The sequence below is a fragment of the Stigmatopora nigra genome, chromosome 1 (assembly GCF_051989575.1).
Source record: "Stigmatopora nigra isolate UIUO_SnigA chromosome 1, RoL_Snig_1.1, whole genome shotgun sequence".
Classification (NCBI taxonomy): domain Eukaryota; kingdom Metazoa; phylum Chordata; class Actinopteri; order Syngnathiformes; family Syngnathidae; genus Stigmatopora; species Stigmatopora nigra.
The window spans coordinates 19,343,306-19,362,047 of NC_135508.1; the positions used below are offsets into that span (position 1 = coordinate 19,343,306).

The following is an 18,742-nucleotide window of genomic DNA, read 5'->3' on the forward strand; positions in this document are numbered from 1 at the left end:
TATTCTTTTGAGGTTGATTACAGATATGGAGTGATATGGAGGCAAGTGGAAAAATCCCAGAAAGAGAGGATGGCACTTGAAGACAGTCGTGGCCCAGTGAACGTCATACCTTTAATCAGCTAATGCATTATTCATATTTGTGTTATGATAACTGGGAAAACTCGGGTTTGGGTGTTGTCGCCATCGGCGCAGCTGTTTTGTGTTAGGGCCCCGAGACCCAGAGCTCTGTATAGATCAATTGAAGGACATTTTCTGTTAAAAAAAATCCTTCACTTTTCAACTACCTATTCATTTTCTGTACTGCTTATCCTTACAAGGGTCGCAGGGGCACTGAAGTCTATACCAGTAAACTGGGCAGTAAGCACGGGACACCCTCAGCCAATTGCGAATGCAATGAGCCAAAAAACTTCAGGCTTAGACTCATACCTAGGCACACTATAGAGTGTTCAACCAGCCCACCATGCTTGCTTTGGGGATTTTGAAGGAAACCAGAGAACCCAGACAAAACATCCTGACACAGGTTGAACATAGAAACTCCACTCAAGAAGGTTGGTGCCCACTGGGAATTAATCCCTTGATCTCAAAACTGGGAGGGTGTGCTAACCACTCGATCGCCGTGCAGCCTAGTTATTCATCATTAGCTAATATAAGATCCTCAAAAAATCTTATCTGAAGAATCTGAAGAATTTATGATGTTTGGATAGAGTAAGAAATCTTTATTTGGGCTATTAAAAACATACAAATTCCATCACATGAGTAGAAAAGGATGTGTCTGCAAAAGTCAAGGTAGTAGTTATTACGATTCTTTAAATGGTTTATAAAGATGCCTAATAATATAGCATGTTTAATTATCCAAAATGATCCCAGTTATGAAGCCATTATGTATAATCTGATCTGTTTGGTCCATGGTACAGGTGCGGAAACATTATGTACAAAGGCAGCCACCTTGATCTCTTCACAGGTTACTCCTCAGCTCGAAAGTGCCATTCATTTGCGTCACCTTCCACTAAAAAGGATAAAAACCTTTTTAATACCTGCTTTCAAATTGAGGACTTCAAGCACGTGTCGTCACCTTGAGAGTACATCCTTTGGTAAAGCTTCGAATACCTTTCGACCACAGCTTCATCATCCTCTGCAGCCTGGTACCCGCGGTAGGCACCTGCTTCTTTACAGTACATAATGAACCTGTGCGACAACATACATTGAATTAGCTGTGTTCTTCGCAAGTGCATGAAAACTAGTAAAGAAAGAGCAAAGTACCTCTTCCAACAGTCTTCAGTGCTAAGTACCTCTGGGTTTCCTACGACAATCAAGAGTGCTTGGGCTCGAGTCATTGCCACATTGAACCTCTGATAAAGGACATTGATGTTAAAGCGGAAATGCATAGGACATCAATAAACCCATTCATGCACTTATTATGGGTCTTCCTCTTCTAATGCAATTTGGCTAGCAGATGCAATTGAACTTTCATTAATAGGTAAACTCACTACAAAGAAACCATTTACACACACACACACACAATCATGCCTACGGGGAATTGAATGTGTTCAATCAGCCTATAATGCCTGTTTTTGGGCAGAGTACCCAGGGAAAATCCACGCAAGGATAAGGAGAACATGCAAACTTCACACAGGAAGACCGTAGCACAGGATTTAACGTAATAAACACTGCACAAAATAAAAAAGGTGACATTTTTTGAAACATACCGCCTCTAAAAAAAAAAATGCTAAAATTCAGTTGAAAAAAAAACATTGCTTAAAAAAATTAACTCAAATTACATTATATGTGGCACCATAAAATTGCCAAACCGAGTTGAAACATGATATTTTAGCTTACGTGCTAATTCTTAGCCATTACTGATGAAAATTGAAATTACACAAAGTCAAAGCAAAAGGAAGGGTTTCGTTCTGTTGAGCCAAATGAGATATTTGGATTTTTTTCCCTTTATTAAATAAATTGTATGGCGTCAATTTGCATATCCCTAAAAAGATTCACATTATGAACCAAGTCCAGGTCATTCGTTTATCAAGGCATCAAAGCATTTCCCACTTCAATCTAAAATCGTCCAGCATACCTTTTTGTTGCTAACAAAGCCAAGGTTAAATTTCTTGTCAAAATCGGTGTAGTCGAGGTTGCTTCGGACCGTCGACACCAAGATCACTCTTCTCTCCTGACCTTGGAACTCCTCCACCGGACCGACCTAACACATGAATGATTGTATGTTCCGAGTGTAATATTAAAGATGGTAACGGTAGTGAATTTTAATAGGATTCATACACATTGATCACTACCTTCAGGTCATTCATGTCATGAGATCGAAAGTTCCTTGAAATTTTGTTGAGGGCCTGATGGATTTTCAGCACCTGTTAAAGAAAATGTAACGGATATTCACATTAAGAAAGTCCATTGTTTGCTTTTTTTTTGGTGCGGACAAAACAAAATGGATATTACTTTTTTACTTTCCACATTACAATTTTCACAAGAGGGTTTAAATCAAAACCACATGTGCAATATTTGTTCAATCATTGGACAAAAAAGAAGATTCCTAAGTAAAAAATAAGATAAATAAAAAAAACATAGCGCACCGGTGAGCTGCACTTAACATCTCCAATATCACACTTGCTGTCTGATAATTGCTTCATGTTAAACCCTGACTAATGTACTGCTGATTAAAGTGATGGTGCTAACAAAACAAAATTTCCCATAATGCCTTGTGGGACAGGAACATGTTACCTACAACAAGGTGTATGATTCCAGAACTGGCACAAAGCACATTAAGATCACTTTCCCATATACAGTGAACTGCACAACCCTTCGCTTTGAAGCGATACCAGGTCACTATGTCTTGGACAGGCTCTTTGCCGGTTGCTGTGTTTAAACCAGCCAAAATGATGCAGACAACAAACTTTGTTGGGTTTTTGTCCAAACCAAAAGGAGCAGGTAGGAATATGTTTCTTAGACAAGAACAAAGTAACTCTTAATCACATTTGATTTCTTACTTGTTTCCGGTAAGGAGCAATGATGCCGATGTCTTTGGGAGCGATCTTGCCTACGCCTTTTTTGCCACCCGTCCGCAGCAGTTTCTCTACGTAATTCATCAAAACCTGAATCTCCGCTCTATTGAAGAAGGATGGGCTGCTAGCCTCGCGCTCATCCAATCCCATCACCCCATGGAAAATCACCGGGAAGTCCTAACATTAAGTACATCACTCATCAATTAAATAGAAGAATTTTAACCGGTCAAGCAAAGGACAAAGTGTTTTCATAAGACATACCTGTTTTTCTAGATGAATCCAATTACAGAAGGAATTTATTTTTATTTCGTCACCGCAGAACTCCAACTTCCCTTCATAGAAGAGATCATTGGGAACCGCCAGAATGGCTTTGTGGGACCTCACGAGGATAAAAAAAAAAAAAAAAAAAAAAAAAATCATCCAATTTAACTGGAGGATTCGTGAAGGGAAAAACAAAAAGGTGAGATTTTACAACACCTGTAATTTTGTAGCAGTTGGGTGACAAAGAGTTCATTCAACACACCATTCTTCTTTTGGTACACTGAGGTGATGTTCATCATTCGCTCCAAGAGTGAAATGCCTGCAAACAGCAAGGACAATCTAAATCTATCACATGCAAGTATGAGGACTCAAAACCATACCCATTCCGTATTTGTCCGCAAGAGGGGATGTCACAATTGGTCCCAGCTGCTTGTGGTCTCCAGCGAGAACAACCTGACCAGACTTTGGATCCAACAGTCCTTTAACGCAAGCAAAGTTCCATTAAGTTCAGGGCATTTTTTTAAAAATGATATTTTTTGCTTGTCTTTTTACCAGCTAATGGGATCAAACATTCTGGCTCCGTAGCTTGTCCAGCTTCATCAACAAAAATATGAGTGAAATGACCATTTGGGAAATCTCCTGAGACCAACCTGCATAGAGCAGAAAGTACATGAGTGGTGAGCCCAATTCAGCCACTTGCCAGTGCCTTGAGTACACCTGTACAAGGTCTAGACTAGTGCAGTACAATAATACATGCATCAAATCTCTTAAGACTCAAATGAAAAAGTGAAACATGTTAATACCCAAATCAATAGGAAACCAAATTCTTTGATTAGCGGGTTGAAATCTAAAAAGTAGACAAAAGGCTTCACTTTTTTCCTTTAGAAGTTAATGAGCAATTGAAAAAAAGTGTTAAAATGGATTATCTCACAAGTTAACTCTTTAACGTAACTTTAAAAGAAAAGTTGTGATTATTCATACTTTCAGCTTTCTAATTTCCAAAATTACAGTAAAACGTACCTGGGAACTGTTTATATTTTTCAAAGAAATGTGCTCTCTTCAATAAGCACAAATAAATACCATCTATACCACTTAGTTCCTTATCTATCTCTGCATTCAATAATGCCGCTGCCAATGTACTTCATTAAGTAAACACACAGGGCCCATCATTGTAACAAATGTCAACAAAGGCACGCGTCTGACGCTACCTTCCAGTGTTGATCAAAGTCGTCATGAAGATTCGATACGTCATCAGTTTGTCTTTAGAAGGGAAAATGAAACAATCTCCATCCAGGTTAGAGCATGCCTGTGAGGTCACCGCAATCAATGCACACGCAGACATCAGATTGGAATAGACTGTGGCACAATTCATAAAGATGAAGATACATTTTGCAGGGCACATCACAGCGCAGCAAAAGTGATTTCTCCCATGAGGGTATCAATTACTCAGGATCATAACACAAGTTTGGGCTCATAACTTGGAATATGATCAAGTTCTGGAATGAGCAAGTCGAGGTACCACTGTCCATGTGCATCAAACCCAAAAAGTGCCTTCCACTGACCTTGATTTCCTCGGGGACACTTTGCGGGTTACGGCTGCTAGCATACATGCGGTAGACACTGCTCTTATTTCCATGGTCCTTCAGTATCCTGGTGCAGAGGAGATCCACAGCACTGTTGGACGCAGCGCAGAGAAGAATGTGGCAGTTTTTTTCCAGTTTGTCAATCTGTTTGATGGCCTCCACCAATGTAACGGTTTTTCCTGAAAGAATTTCAAAAAGTCAAGACTTTATTGCGACCACACGAGCAGCACCAAGGGATTTACCTGTACCAGGTGGTCCAAAAAGCAAGTAAGGAGCAGGTTTGGATGTGCCGGCGACGATATGACAAACAGCTTTCACTTGCTCAGGGTTGTTGGCTAACTGTCTGTTAAAGAAGCTAATACACAGGAAAAGTGGTAGAAATCAATGGCGATGGAATTAGTTACACCGGGTGGGGTATGCTGACGTATGTTTCTTATACTTATTTTTTTTACTTAGAAAAAAGACAACAACAACAAAAAAAAAGAAATATATAAAAAAGGAATAAAGTCATTTAAGAAATAGCCAAAGATCCTTGAGTGCCTCACCTGAGTCTAGGGATGTTTGATGCCGTTTTTGAGGCGAGGCTAGCTGGTGGTAACAACACCTTTTCCAGTTCAAACTCAGTTGCAAAATCCACAGCTCTGTGCTCCACTCGAAGAATCAGGCGATTAAGTGTGAACTCCACAACGAACTTCATGCCATCAAGAAAAATATTCAACAATCTGTGTGCACATTTATAACAAGTGTTGAGTAAAAACGTGGGAAACCTAGGGAATTTCTTAAGAGTTTTGCAGTCATTGAACATAAAAGGTGATCCGATCAAAATCACATTCAAGGCCATTTCTCCAATGGAAGTAAGCAGTACACAACTTTTTCCATTTACAGCCATATTTTCAACAGGTAAACATTATGACTACAGCTTTAAACAAGTCTTTATGGAGCTTACAAAGTATTGACCTCGACCCAATTGAGATTCTGTGGCTCGCCTCAAGATTTTTTTTTAAATTGAACTGGTTGTTGTGACTCTTACGTTGAACTGAAGCCCAGTTTGACAGAGTTCCGCTCTATTTTGTGGACACAGCCACAATACTTCTGTTTAGTTTCTCCTTGAGGATAAACCAGCAGTTTATCCCCACGCAACACAGATGGCTTGTTCTCAGACAAACCAGGTATCTGAAAGATGAAACATCATAATTTATGTTCATGAACTTTACTATAAAGAGAAAATGGATTGGCCGTCTGAAGGCTGGTGTTTTAGCACATTCAACAGGGGCTGTAAACCCAAAGTTTACATGAATAATTTATGGGTTTTGGACCAACAAAAATAACACGATTAATTTATTATTCTATATTTTTTTAAACACCACCCTGACCGTTGCTTGTGAATCACATGACCGGTTTTGCTAGCGTTGACGGTATCTGTAAATTCCCATTTTTCGTATAAAATATATATAATACTCTGAAAGAAAACCAAAACATAACAATTAAACGATGCCAAAATAATTTTAGCAAAGGAACAAATGTCAACTGACACCCTGACACGAGGTGGCGAGAGGCAGGGGATACTGTCCCATTAACGAGCAAAAAAACAAGTGAAGTCCTGTTGCTTTGGCTGGAAGATTACAAAACTAACTAACTACCAACTATTTTTTTGGGGAAAATTTTGACTCGCTGCAGAGACGGCTTTCATTTGTTCGTTTTGTCTTCTTGCTGACTTCAGTCGGTAATCATTGAAATAATCATTTTGAGTTTACAGCCTTTTTGAACATGAATTTCTAATCGCCATCAACAGAAATATATTAACTATAAAAGTATTTTATGAACTATTGTTAGTTAACCTCCAGAATGAGCAGGTTCGGGTTGGCTGGATCTCGTTTCATAATGGCGTATTCTTGGTCACTGTTGGGTATAAAGTATTTCCTAATGTCGATTTGCATCTGCTGCTCCTCCAAATACAATAACTTATGGAATCTTTTAGAGTAGTTCTTAAAGGTCAGCACCTGACTTGAAACATGAAAGGACAATGAGTGTGGAAAATAAACTTGAAAGCTAAACACTGAAATATAAATAAAAAGCCATGGCACCGCTTCTGAAATGCCATTTTTCTTTAAAAAAAAAATTGTGCAAAACCCTCCCAGTTCAAATAGAATCAATCAATGCACATACCACTGTGAGAAAGAGACTGTTTCAGGTCATAAAAGAAATTGAAGTGTGTATTGAGGCAGGATGTTTGCATCAGCATAAAGTAGGAAAGCAGTCATTTATGCCAGACCAGCAATGTGCCAACTCACATTTTAGTTTGTCTGTTCTGTTATTGGTTTAATTTCAAAGCAAGCGCATCACAAGAGTTGTAGAATAAACATACTTTTCCCTATTCATTATTATTATTGATAGGAAGTTAGTGAATTACTATGTTTCTTCTTATAAATGGCATTCATACAGCAGTGAGTAGACTTTTTATACCCATCGTCAAGATTTTGAAAAACCTTTGATCAAATAGAGGATCCTGCGTCAGTGACTTGACGCTCCGGCCCATATGTCTTGGTATCTCATATGAATCAAGCCAGACTACGTTTCTTAGCTCCGTCAATGATTCCCTGAAGGGAAACAAAGTAAATCACAATTAAACCGTACCAAGAGGCTGCATCAAGTGGGCATACAAAGGGACAGAGGGCAAGTCAGATACATTTGAAGGTCCTTCTTGAGATAATGTTTGAGAGTTTTGCTGTTTCAAAATAAGCAGTAAAAGTACGATTTTAAGGGTACGTGCTATACTCATTTAAAGCATGTATTATACAAAAGAAATATAGTAATACCTGTACATTTTCAAAATCCTGATAGTTTCCCAGTTTTTTTTCTTCTCCAAATCATATCCTAGTGTTGAATGTAAACTTACTCATCAGGTGGAACTCCTCCCACAACTCCGCATTCTAATTCAGGGATAGCAGCAGGACAGGAGCGTTTGAAAGGAGCAATGGGCTTCAGCTCTTTTCCCAGCGTGTCCATATAATGGAGATGAATGTTGCGCATGATATAGAAGAGGTTGGACTTGTGCTTAAATTCAAAGGTCAATCTCACGGGATAGTGACCAGCATACACAAATTGATAGTTAACCTGGATAGGATAACTATCACCTAAAACACGACACATCAAGTCATACTTGGTTGGTATGGAGGTGACAACTGTCGAGTGATGGAAAAATTAAAAGGGTTGTTTATTACCTGGTTTGAGTAAAAGCGGGTTTTTTCGGGTAACCTTCCGCTCATCGTTCAGAGTGAAGCACCTCAACTTGTTCAAGGCAGCATAGTACATAAAATCCACAGGATGAGTTCCAGTGTTTTTCACATCAAGGGTCACAGTAAACTTAGAAAGAAACAAAGGGAATGCAGTGAAAACATGTTTAAAAGATTTTGCTGCAGACTTTGATACAACTTCTACTAAAAAGAATACGTACCTGCTCTGTTTCCACCTCCAACCAAACTGAGCCATCCTTAAACTCTTTGTCTGAATTGATGGTGATACCATTTTTATCAGAAACTAACGCAAGCCTTTGGGTTTAAACACAAAACGGTAAAAGTGTTATTAATGAGTGACAATATCCTGATCAAGTTGAGCAATTCAAACCTCCACCAAGGGCACACATCAGTCGTTTGGTCCATCCCATCAGGTAAACAACCAAGATAAGCATAAGTGAGCACAACATGTGTTTGCTTTAATCATTGGTAGTTTCTGGGTTTATTTTCTGCTTGACTTCATACCTTCGTGCCTTAATTTTAAAGAGACACTCCCGGCTACGTCCAGAAGTAAGGCTAGAAATATAGCAAACCTTTGGCAGGAATTGTAGCTGATCAGAACACACACAAGTAATCCATGACCTAAACTTGCTGTGCTTTGTGCATAATAACACAGACCACTTAAACACTTTCCCCAACAAAGGCTAATTTTGCTTACAAGGGATTCTAATTGATGCATTATTGTACCTGGAAGTAACATTTAAAATGATTTAGGTCCTCCAGTCTATCCAACCCTATAACATCTATTGTCAGCCATTGCTTCTTATCAACTGTGTCAAATTGCCACACTCTTCACTAGATTGAATTAAATTAGATTACAATGTATTCATCCCGTAGAAGACAAAGTCCAAATAACAAAACATGAGCACATCACAAATTTCCAATCGGGGGGATTTTGTGGTTGTCGGGGCAAACCAGAAAGAAAGTTTTACGTGGTGTTACCCCAGCATTTATCTTCATATAAATATATATAATTAGAAACAACTCATCAAAATGACTCTAAAGTCCCTTGCATGTTTCCTTTATTTAGACTTCGGTTGCCAGGTGTGTCTTTTTGTGAGTTTTGGATACGCCCAAAAGAAGAAAACAATAGTGGCAGCAGAAATATTTGTGCTAGAAAGACCGTCTTCTGATATAGAAGCCTGGTATATGTACAACGTGTTTACACATCAATGATGTCACAAACATCCTTTTGTTTTAAAACTCCTATATTGCCTTTGACAGCAACAAACATACAATGCATTTTCACCAAATTCATAACGATTGGCTGGGAAGTAATTTACTCATTGGATGCCACTGAAGGCAAAAGACAGCTAATCCATGAGTCACATTTCCAAATCATTGGGGTGCGTCTATTGCCATTAATAGCCCTCAAACAGGATCGGTCAGCATCAACTCTCCCAGTTCAATTGGATTTGACAGCTATCACAGCCATTTAGTTAAGAGGCCTAAAAGTCTACTTGTTTGATTTTATTTGGACGCTTTTTAATTTATAATCCTGATCTTGTTTGATTTTATTTGGACGCTTTTTAATTTATAATCCTGATCTTGTTGGATTTGAGACCTTTTATGGGGTCAATTTACCTGTCCTTCATAAGCTTTTCCTTGAACAATCTGGCATTGTTCAACTTTTCTTCCTTCGCTGAACGCAGTGGCTTATCTGGAGTTGGTGCCTCATCCTTCACGGCAATCAGATTCTTGACTTTCTGTGGCCAGGGTCTCTTTTGGCTATGCGACTCCTTCACCACAATCCTTTGGACCTGAGCACATCACATAGTGTCAAACTGCAAAAAAATATCCCACACTATATTTATTTATTATTATTTTTTGCTAATGCTGCTTAAGTTGTTGACATGTTTTAAAAAAAGAATCATTCAAAACTTCACGATCATCAGATGAGATATATTTTAGAGCACATATTATGATACCATTTTAATCCATACCACTTGCCTCGTGAAACTTGAAAAGAACAACACTTTAAGTGTGAAGTGAAACTTTAGGCTTGAAGAGAAGTGAGTGCAAAGGCATACCGGTAAGAAGTGAACTTCATCTCTGCGCACAATTATTTTATTCTCTAACTTCATGAAGTGGAGGGCGGTGCCGAAGCTTGGCACCTTGCTTTCTTGAATCCTGAAAATTAGATGAAGGAAAAACATGAGCCCAACCTTTCATTCCACTCGAAAGATGCACTGTTATAAAACTCAAGAGCACACCTGGCTTTGAACTCGGTGTTATAAATGTCTTTCAATTCTGCTTTCGCTATACTGTTTGTTCGATTCGTTTCTTTCAGAAAGACCAAGAATTGGATGCCGGCCCGTTTGCCTGACTTGGATGTTCCAGGCATGCTGCTTTTCTCCGGCATTCTGCAGTCATGAACTTCTCTCACACTCAAATGCGGAAGTGAAGAAGAACGTCCCACCAAGTCCACAGCTCGCCCCTGTGCTTTATAGTACAGTTTGGATGGGCGGTGCTTACGTTTACAACAGTGAAACCTAATGTAGCACGTACTACACAGGGCGAGTTCGGTGGAAATCACGCGCACCTTAATAAACTTCGAATTCAGAAAAAAAAACGAAACTTAAAACTACGTACTTACACCTAAATAAACTACGTATACACCGATTAAGGAAGATGATTTTCTAAATGTTACTGATTCGCTTTAGGTGCGCAAAGTAAGTCATAAAGCAAGTGCCGCTCTACTTTAAATCAATGCCCCCGATCTGTAAAGTGAAAGTAAAATGTAGTGTTGACACAGAAACAAAAGTGAAAGATGACATGCCACGGCACACTTCAGGTACTGTAAATCAAAAAATCCAGATAAGACTGTTCTTGCATTTTATCTTGTTAATTTTTCTTACAAGGGGTTCGACATAGATTTTGAATACATTCAATCAGATTAAAACATTTATTTAATCTAAGACAGAAACAAAACACTATAATTGAAGTACTTATATAACAACTCTCTCTCTATTATATATATATATATATATATATATATATATATATATATATATATATATATATATATATATATATATATATATATATATATATATATATATATATATATATATATATATATATATATATATATATATATATATATATATATATATATATATATATATATATATATATATATATATATATATATATATATATATATATATATATATATATATATATATATATATATATATATATATATATATATATATATATATATATATATATATATATATATATATAAATATATATATATACATACATACATATATATATAGTAGAGAGTCGTTAGCTCACTCAGTGCATGGCATTGATGGCGATAGACATCCCATTCAATAAACTGTGAGGACTAGCTGTGAATGGTCATGTTTCACTCGCCGTTCAATCCGATTTGACTTGGAGAGACAAATGAACGAACACTTCCCTGTCAATTGTTTAGCCGCTGTTGCGAACATTCATGCAAACACACCAAAGCAAATATGTTGTTTGTTCTGGATGCCATGACCTATTTCCATGCCTAAAATAATCTGACCATGAACAAGCACACAATGTTCCTCCTGCACCATAGAAACGATTGCAGTTGAGATACTCTTCTTTTTCGAGGCCAACTCTTGTTTGTTGGTTTCCTGGTCTATCTCGGTGTTTCCTTCACACTTTTGGCACTGGGCTAAGATACCCTGTGGGCATGCTGCATATGGATGAAGTAAAAAATGCCACATGCTACCAAAATACGAAAAATGCTGTATGGGTGGTGTCACCTGTTGTGTGTTTCATTTTCACGGTGGAAGTTCAAATAGATTTGCTATCATTATGCTTGCCGCCATGCCGCCAAACACCAGATCACGACATTCCCATTAAATCAAGTATTCATAATATATATATATATATATATTATTATTATTTTTTTTTTTCAGGCTGATAAGTCAACAGGTAGCATTGTGTAACAGTATCCAAGCAGTGCCACGAAATCATTTTTTTACATGAGTCACAAACGAGACAATTCTAAAGAGGGCGGTTGAGGCAAATGATTCAACAAACATACCTTCAGAGTCTAAACAAAATGAATAGTCTCTGAAGGACAGCACATTTCCCCAAAATAATAGTATCTCTGAGTGAAAATGCACTTGATGTATGCAAAGGAGTGCATGTCATACACATGTTGAAACCTTCCAAAAAGTAGTTCTGCTGTGGAAATGAGTAGCCATTTATCCAGTGTGAAATGAAAGCTACGTTAATTAAGAGCATTTGTTAGAAAACGCAAGAGGAAAACAATATAGTAGTATTTGGTAATTTAGGATTTTATGAGTTCCAATTTAGTCCACTAGAGGTTACTAGAAGCTGTACTTTTGTGAACTACTATTACAGAGCTGGGCTAGATCATTTGTGCCTCTGGGTTTGGATCTAAGGCCCGGACTTGTGAACCGATGACTCAGCCTCAGAACAATTAGTAATGTGTGTTTTTCCTGGTCAGTGTAAAAGGCACACGTCAGTTTGTGTCTGTGCGACACACTCTTGACCTTGTTTTTTGTCTGACTTTACTGCACAGAGCACCAGTGCAGAACTACTGTGGTTTTGTGTCACTGACCTGCAGCTCAAAACTTCATACGACCAGGAGTCACTCCTCCAGCAGTTGAACTCACTTGAGTATTACTCTGTGTCAAGCTAAGAATCTTAAGCGGCCGCAGCTGCTTTTCCATGGCAACTACGTGTTTAAATGGATGGGCATTATGGGCTGTAGAACAGGGTAATGACCGCTCTGGCCATCGGAATGCCTTGATCTTATCAATGTGGTGAGAGGGGATGCTCCCACTTTCTGATGCTCTAATAGCCCCTGCTCTAATAGACCACCAGGGTCACCCTGAAACCACTGCTCTCATACATGCAGAGATGCATGAAAAGACAAATCTACTTCAACTATGCTAATGACCCTGATTATAATCGCTTGTTTTCACCTGTTTTTGGTGATATTAAGATGTCTTCAAAGATTGAAAGGGGTTTTATAAAGTGCATCCTAGCAAAAACAATATTGTTTATGAATTTTAAAAATAAGGAGAAATAATGTCAATAAAAGCCAATATTTCCATGAAGTAGATAAAACTGCTGCAGACATTTTTAAATGCAGGACTGTTTTAGCCATTATAATGGGAGTACTTCACATACTCCACCATTGCTCGTGACGTTATATCCAGAATATTGAACGTTGTTGCGATGGTGGTTGTCTACATGCAAGGTTGTATGTAAATAATGGTATATATTGCTGTATTTTTTGGTATAGGGTATCTGTGGCTCCCCCTCTAATACTAAACTGTGCTGGTGTGCTCCTAGTCTTGTAGTGTATAGTTGTTCCACATAGATTTAATATAGAGTTTTGCTTAAAAAACCCTAAAGAAAATGGAAAAGCCCATACCAGTAAACAATAGTGTGCAGGTTGAACAGGATATGGGATGAATTAAATAGACTCATCTCTTCTCATTTTCTGAACCGCTTTATCCTCATTAGGTTGTCTGGGGGTGCCAATCCCAGCTGTCTCCAGGCAAAAGGTGGGGGGCACCCTGAATCAGTGGCCAGTCGACCGTATGGTACAAGGAAACGGGCAACCATGCATTCTCACACCGAGGCCTTGGGGCCATTTAGATTGTCCAATCAGCCTGCTGTACTAGTTTTGGAATGTGGGGAGAAACCAGAGTACCCAGGGGAACCCACAATGGGAAAAAATGCCAACTCCACACATTTGGACAACTCCTGGATTTGAACCCAGGACCCCAGAGCTATGAGTCCAACACACCAACCACTCGCTCCACCGGGCCACTTTAAATGAAAATAATCCACCACCAATTTAGCTAGACAAGTCCGGTCCTTGAAAGCCCCTATACAGTCTGTTTTCCATATCTCCCTCCTCTACCACACCTGAATCAAATCATCAACTCATCAGCTAGCTTTCCACAAGCTTAATACCAATCCCAATTTTTTTATTCACGTCTGTTGGTGGAGGGAGACATGGAAAATAGACTGGATAGGGGTTCCCGAGGACCGGACTTGGCCACCCCTGTGCTACACACAAAGTGCTACAAAAGCCTTGTTCCACCTGTTCATCATTAAATGCTAAAAAGGTAAGCTAAAAAAAACGGAGCAATGTCACATTCCTCCCGAAATGGCAGCACCTATAAGTGGTACCTAATTCACTGTTTAAATTCTAATACATTTGTGATTTGTATTTATTTAGATGCTTTGATCAACCATTTTCACATTGATGTCAACTTTATAGTTCTTTAACAAATGCAGAGAGGAAAGAGAAAAGAACACGTCTGAAATAAAAAATGGAGAATCTGCACAGGAACAGCCTTCTGCTGTTTTGGCATCCTCATGTACAATCTCATGCACAGATGTATACACCGACAAATCCTATAAGTCCATTTGATTATAACAGTACTTATCTTTTGCTCTGTTTGTTTGAAAAATTTGATAAATCAGCAGTTTTCACAAACTCATGTGCCGTCCTTATCCATAATTTGGTGGGTCCAGCCTTAACATGTCTGACATGTCCAACGTGACCATGTTAAGGTTGGACTTATTTCTCAACATGATTGGATGCCACAGTCTGTGTCTGTGTACTATGTTTTGGAGGCACATTGACAGAGACAGATAGGGTGTTTGAGAGGGACAGATAGCCTTGCAACCAACCTCTACTCACTCATTGAGTTAGATAAAGCACAAAACAAAGACACACATACACAAACATTGGCTTGGATAGCAGTAAGGACAAAATGATTTATGCCTCAAAATTTGACACTTGTATGCATGTAGTCTAGCATTCTCATACTGTTTCATTATAAGGCTTATATACGGCTTTTATTTAATTTTTGCGGCCCCGATCACATTTGTGTAGTCCAATATGGCTTTTTCAACATTTTGGGTGTCCAATTCCTGCCTTAAAGGCACAAAATAATGGAAACTTGTCTTAATATTAATGACAGTCTTTCATTCCCGCCCATCAAGTTTGTTGGAATACGTTGCAGCTGAACCTTGACCCAATTGGATTTAAGTGTCGTACAAAATGAAGGTGGCAGCCCGGTGGGGCGATTGGTTAGCGAGTCCTGGGCTCAAATCCAGGTTGGTCCACCTGTGTGGAATTTGCATGTTCTCCCTGGGATGGCGTGGGTTTCCTCAAGGTACTCCAGTTTCCTCCCACATTCCAAAAACATGCATCGTAGGCTGATTAGACACTTTAAATTGCCCCTAGGTATGGGTGTGAGTGTGTATGGTTGTCCATCTCCTTATGCCCTGCGATCGGCTGCCCATCGGTTCAGGCTGTCATCAGCCTCTGGCGCGATGTCAACTGGGATAGGCTCCAGCACCCTCTGCGACTCTAATGAGAATAAAGCGGTTCAGAAAATGAGATGAAGTGATGAGATAAAATGAAGGGATGAATAGAATGTGATTGTCACTTTCATTTAGGTGCCTCATGGAGGCGTTTGTGGTGTTGTAGTTCCTAATACTTTTCATCATAGTGTTGTGTAATCCATAGCGGATATCAATAGGCATTCTTATTTGGCCAAGGCACACAAACAATGATGATCGTGAAGACATGCAAATCTAAACAATCAATGCCAGAGTAGCGCACCACATTTGGTGATGCTCTATGCTGTTTCTGAGTGAAGACAAATGTGCAAGTCATGGTATTTCAAACATCTATTAGTCTCAAGACCGCACACAACACTGCAGTCACTTTTATAACTTGTTTTCATCTTCTTTCAATTTGGTTTAATTCGATTTTAATAACTAATGTCTAATTGTTACAGTACATTATTTAAAGTTCTTTTATCCAAGAGATAGGAAATGTAAAATATCTGGCCAGACCATTATATCATGCCTCTTCAAAAAAAAGCTGTACTCTCATTTTAAAGTACGTATCCTGAGCATTTGAGGTGGTGCATTTTTTTTAAATCAATAACCCACCTGGTTGAAAACATACTGCCGGAGCGTCGAGGGGTACGAAGATGCTGGTGTGCACTTGCACTGTTGCTAAACAGACAAAAACGAGATTACACTCCAACAAACAATCACAGGTTTAAGACTAGACTCAGAGAGCAAATTTGCATATTATAGTAAACTAGTGCAAAATATTTAGCTGTTGCTATTAAAGCATCCTTCCTTGTGTTAATGGATGACTATTTACTAGGTTTGGAATAGATTGAGTGCAAAAAATGTGATTCCGCCTGCTTTTGCTCCTCTGTCGAAACATTCCACATATAGAGCAACATTTGTGTATCTGTGACTGATTTATGATTCTTCAGCTTTCATGTGTGGACTTTGCATGCGAGCATCTCTGCTCTTCGTATGTGTAATGTACACTCAGTAGCATGCCAATTAATCTGCTGCCAGCCCACACAGTCTTCGCACGAGAGGAGTCTGAGCAAGATCAAGTTTTGTCAGGAAAGGATATCGAAATTATGTGTCACAGAAATGTACAACACATTGGTCCATGGCACTAATCTGGTCATCTTTGTGGTTAGTTGAAATATATTAGTTTGCTAATTTCAAGTAAACGTTTAAATATTTAGATTCTTTTGTCCCTTTGTTACAATGCACGGTTAAAGTCGTAAAACAAAAAGACATGCTGAAATGTTTTAATTCAGAAATTGATTAGTTTAACTTTGCTTCAGTTGAAAAATGTTGAAACCAGCTGAATTTTTAAGGCGTTATGTCCATCCACAGGAATCTTCTGTTTTCCTTTTCTTATCACCAGGAAAGTTTATACTGGCATTTCACCCCTTGTTGCCATCTGACTGGAATTGGTTACCAAAAGTAGCACAGTGTGTTATTTTACCTCCCTAGTATTGAGCACAGCTATTCTACCAAGGACACCAGAATTGCTTCATCCCCCAGTGTACACTGTGCTCGCAATGGCACATGGCGTCCTCTACAGGTCAGGATTTATATATATACTAAATATTATAGACTTTCTATCAATGCCAATTTTTTATGTTTCCAATGAGACATTTTAGAACAATTGTGGCTTAATAATTTTATACCCATGGATCTTTTTAAGTCTACTCATTTACTCCTAACATAAATAGCATCACCGTATCTGATATTTGCACGCAAATGGTAAAGCAACTTGGCTATATAACTCCTCACAGTCATATTTTTTATCATTTGCGAGGAATAATCAATCGCTTGAAAAGTTGAGCCTGGAGGTGGCCAAGGAATAGCACACGGTTCTAGTCAGATATTAGGTGCAGGAAAATGGTTTCATTCATTTACTTGTTACATCTAACCAGTTATACACCGCCCTGTAGGGTTAGATCAAATTGCATTGAGGGTGTATTAAATAAAAGCTTTATATTTTGATATGCACTGCAATGTTAGAGATGGCACGAGAGCTTCATAAGACTTGATCGAATTATGGCCACACTGGGCGAATGAGGCCGAAGCCTAAACAAGTTCCCTGTCGGCGGGGAAGGGACAGATTACTTTGTGTCTTTTGTTTTTGTTCCACCAGCACTTTATTGTAAAAAGTGAAATGATATTGTTCCCATGTCAGCTCTGTGTAAATGTTTTTATGCGCAGTATTCCTCCATTTCATGCCAAGCACTTGCTCTGTTTACCTTTGTTTACTAGGAGACTAAGGCTACTGTACTGTCTCCTTGCTTAAGATCATGTTCCTCGGCACTGGTGGAATTTAGACTCCTTTTAATTCGAGTGAAAGACTGATACAAATAGTGGCACCAGCCTAAAATTTAACAAAAATACTTTTGGAATCTTAGATTCCACTCTTCTAGGAATATATAGATGGATTACAGTTTTGATACCCCATAATCTAAAATGACCTCCCAGATAGTTGTTATTATTTTTTTATAAAGGGAAAGCCATCACCATCGCCAGCAAAAATCATTTCTAATGACATGAAGAAAAAAACTGAATTTCAGGTTTCTAATGTAATGTAATTGTGTGGAAAAACTAAATTAGAGCCAATATTTCTAGGGAGTGGCGGCCAAACATACTTTTGTGAATGGTACAATTTCCGCCAATTAAATGTTGGTATTATTTTGTTGTCACGTCATTATTACCCATTACCACATTTTCCTGTGCCCGAATCTTACACAAAATAACAATGACTAAAGACAAGTAATGTGTGCGTAGGTGTGGAAGCGGCTCACGACGACGCTAAAGACAAAAAGTGGGGGGAGTGCACGATGAGATGGGGAACGTGTATCAGCGACAGGTCAAACGGTGTTGATAGATTGGACAATACCAGTTGAGGGCAACATGCTTCTGTTTGTTTCATTTTCTGATAGCCGCGCGGATTCACACGTAAACACGTTGGCTTGGCTGCTCCTTCCCAAAGGACAATGAGGCTGGCCTACGGGGCATAGACATGCTGGCTGAAAAGAGTTGAACTTTCTCATTTCATTAAAAAAGTCAAGTAGCCTTAGTATCACGCGGTTGGTGTCAAAATCCACATTTGTCAGCTGGTTTCATTCACTGCTATCTTCAACGTCTGTGAAACCCACACAGTTTGACCCTGACCTCCCGTTTCACACACCTTTGTCTTTCCTTGTGTATCAGTGTGTGCTGTCTGCTT

At 38.7% G+C, this 18,742-nt stretch overlaps 1 protein-coding gene across 1 annotated transcript; it reads right to left on the reverse strand.

Annotated features, from left to right (window-relative positions):
- Nucleotides 1-695: 695 nt before the first annotated feature.
- Nucleotides 696-10,584, reverse strand: LOC144202774 (putative helicase mov-10-B.1). The gene is made up of 23 exons (XM_077725770.1): nucleotides 10,365-10,584; nucleotides 10,182-10,281; nucleotides 9,736-9,911; nucleotides 8,313-8,406; nucleotides 8,080-8,221; nucleotides 7,755-7,992; nucleotides 7,345-7,455; nucleotides 6,697-6,862; nucleotides 5,889-6,031; nucleotides 5,404-5,580; nucleotides 5,101-5,213; nucleotides 4,838-5,037; nucleotides 4,484-4,581; nucleotides 3,828-3,925; nucleotides 3,656-3,754; nucleotides 3,492-3,594; nucleotides 3,276-3,393; nucleotides 3,000-3,191; nucleotides 2,292-2,363; nucleotides 2,075-2,200; nucleotides 1,261-1,349; nucleotides 1,073-1,185; nucleotides 696-1,006 (listed from the first exon to the last, which is right to left on the reverse strand). Exons 1-23 carry the CDS (start codon nucleotides 10,511-10,513, stop codon nucleotides 963-965), a joined length of 2,961 nt encoding a protein of 986 aa, XP_077581896.1. The 5' UTR covers nucleotides 10,514-10,584; the 3' UTR covers nucleotides 696-962.
- Between the last annotated feature and the right edge of the window lie 8,158 nt (nucleotides 10,585-18,742).

Coding starts and splice junctions, on each gene's coding strand:
- LOC144202774 (XM_077725770.1), bottom strand. CDS start 10,513: ATGCCGGAGAAAAGCAGCATGCCTGGAACATCCAAGTCAGGCAAACGG. Junction 10,282..10,364: donor AACACCGAGTTCAAAGCCAG/GTGTGCTCTTGA, acceptor TCTAATTTTCAG/GATTCAAGAAAGCAAGGTGC. Junction 5,214..5,403: donor TCAAACATCCCTAGACTCAG/GTGAGGCACTCA, acceptor CCTGTGTATTAG/CTTCTTTAACAGACAGTTAG.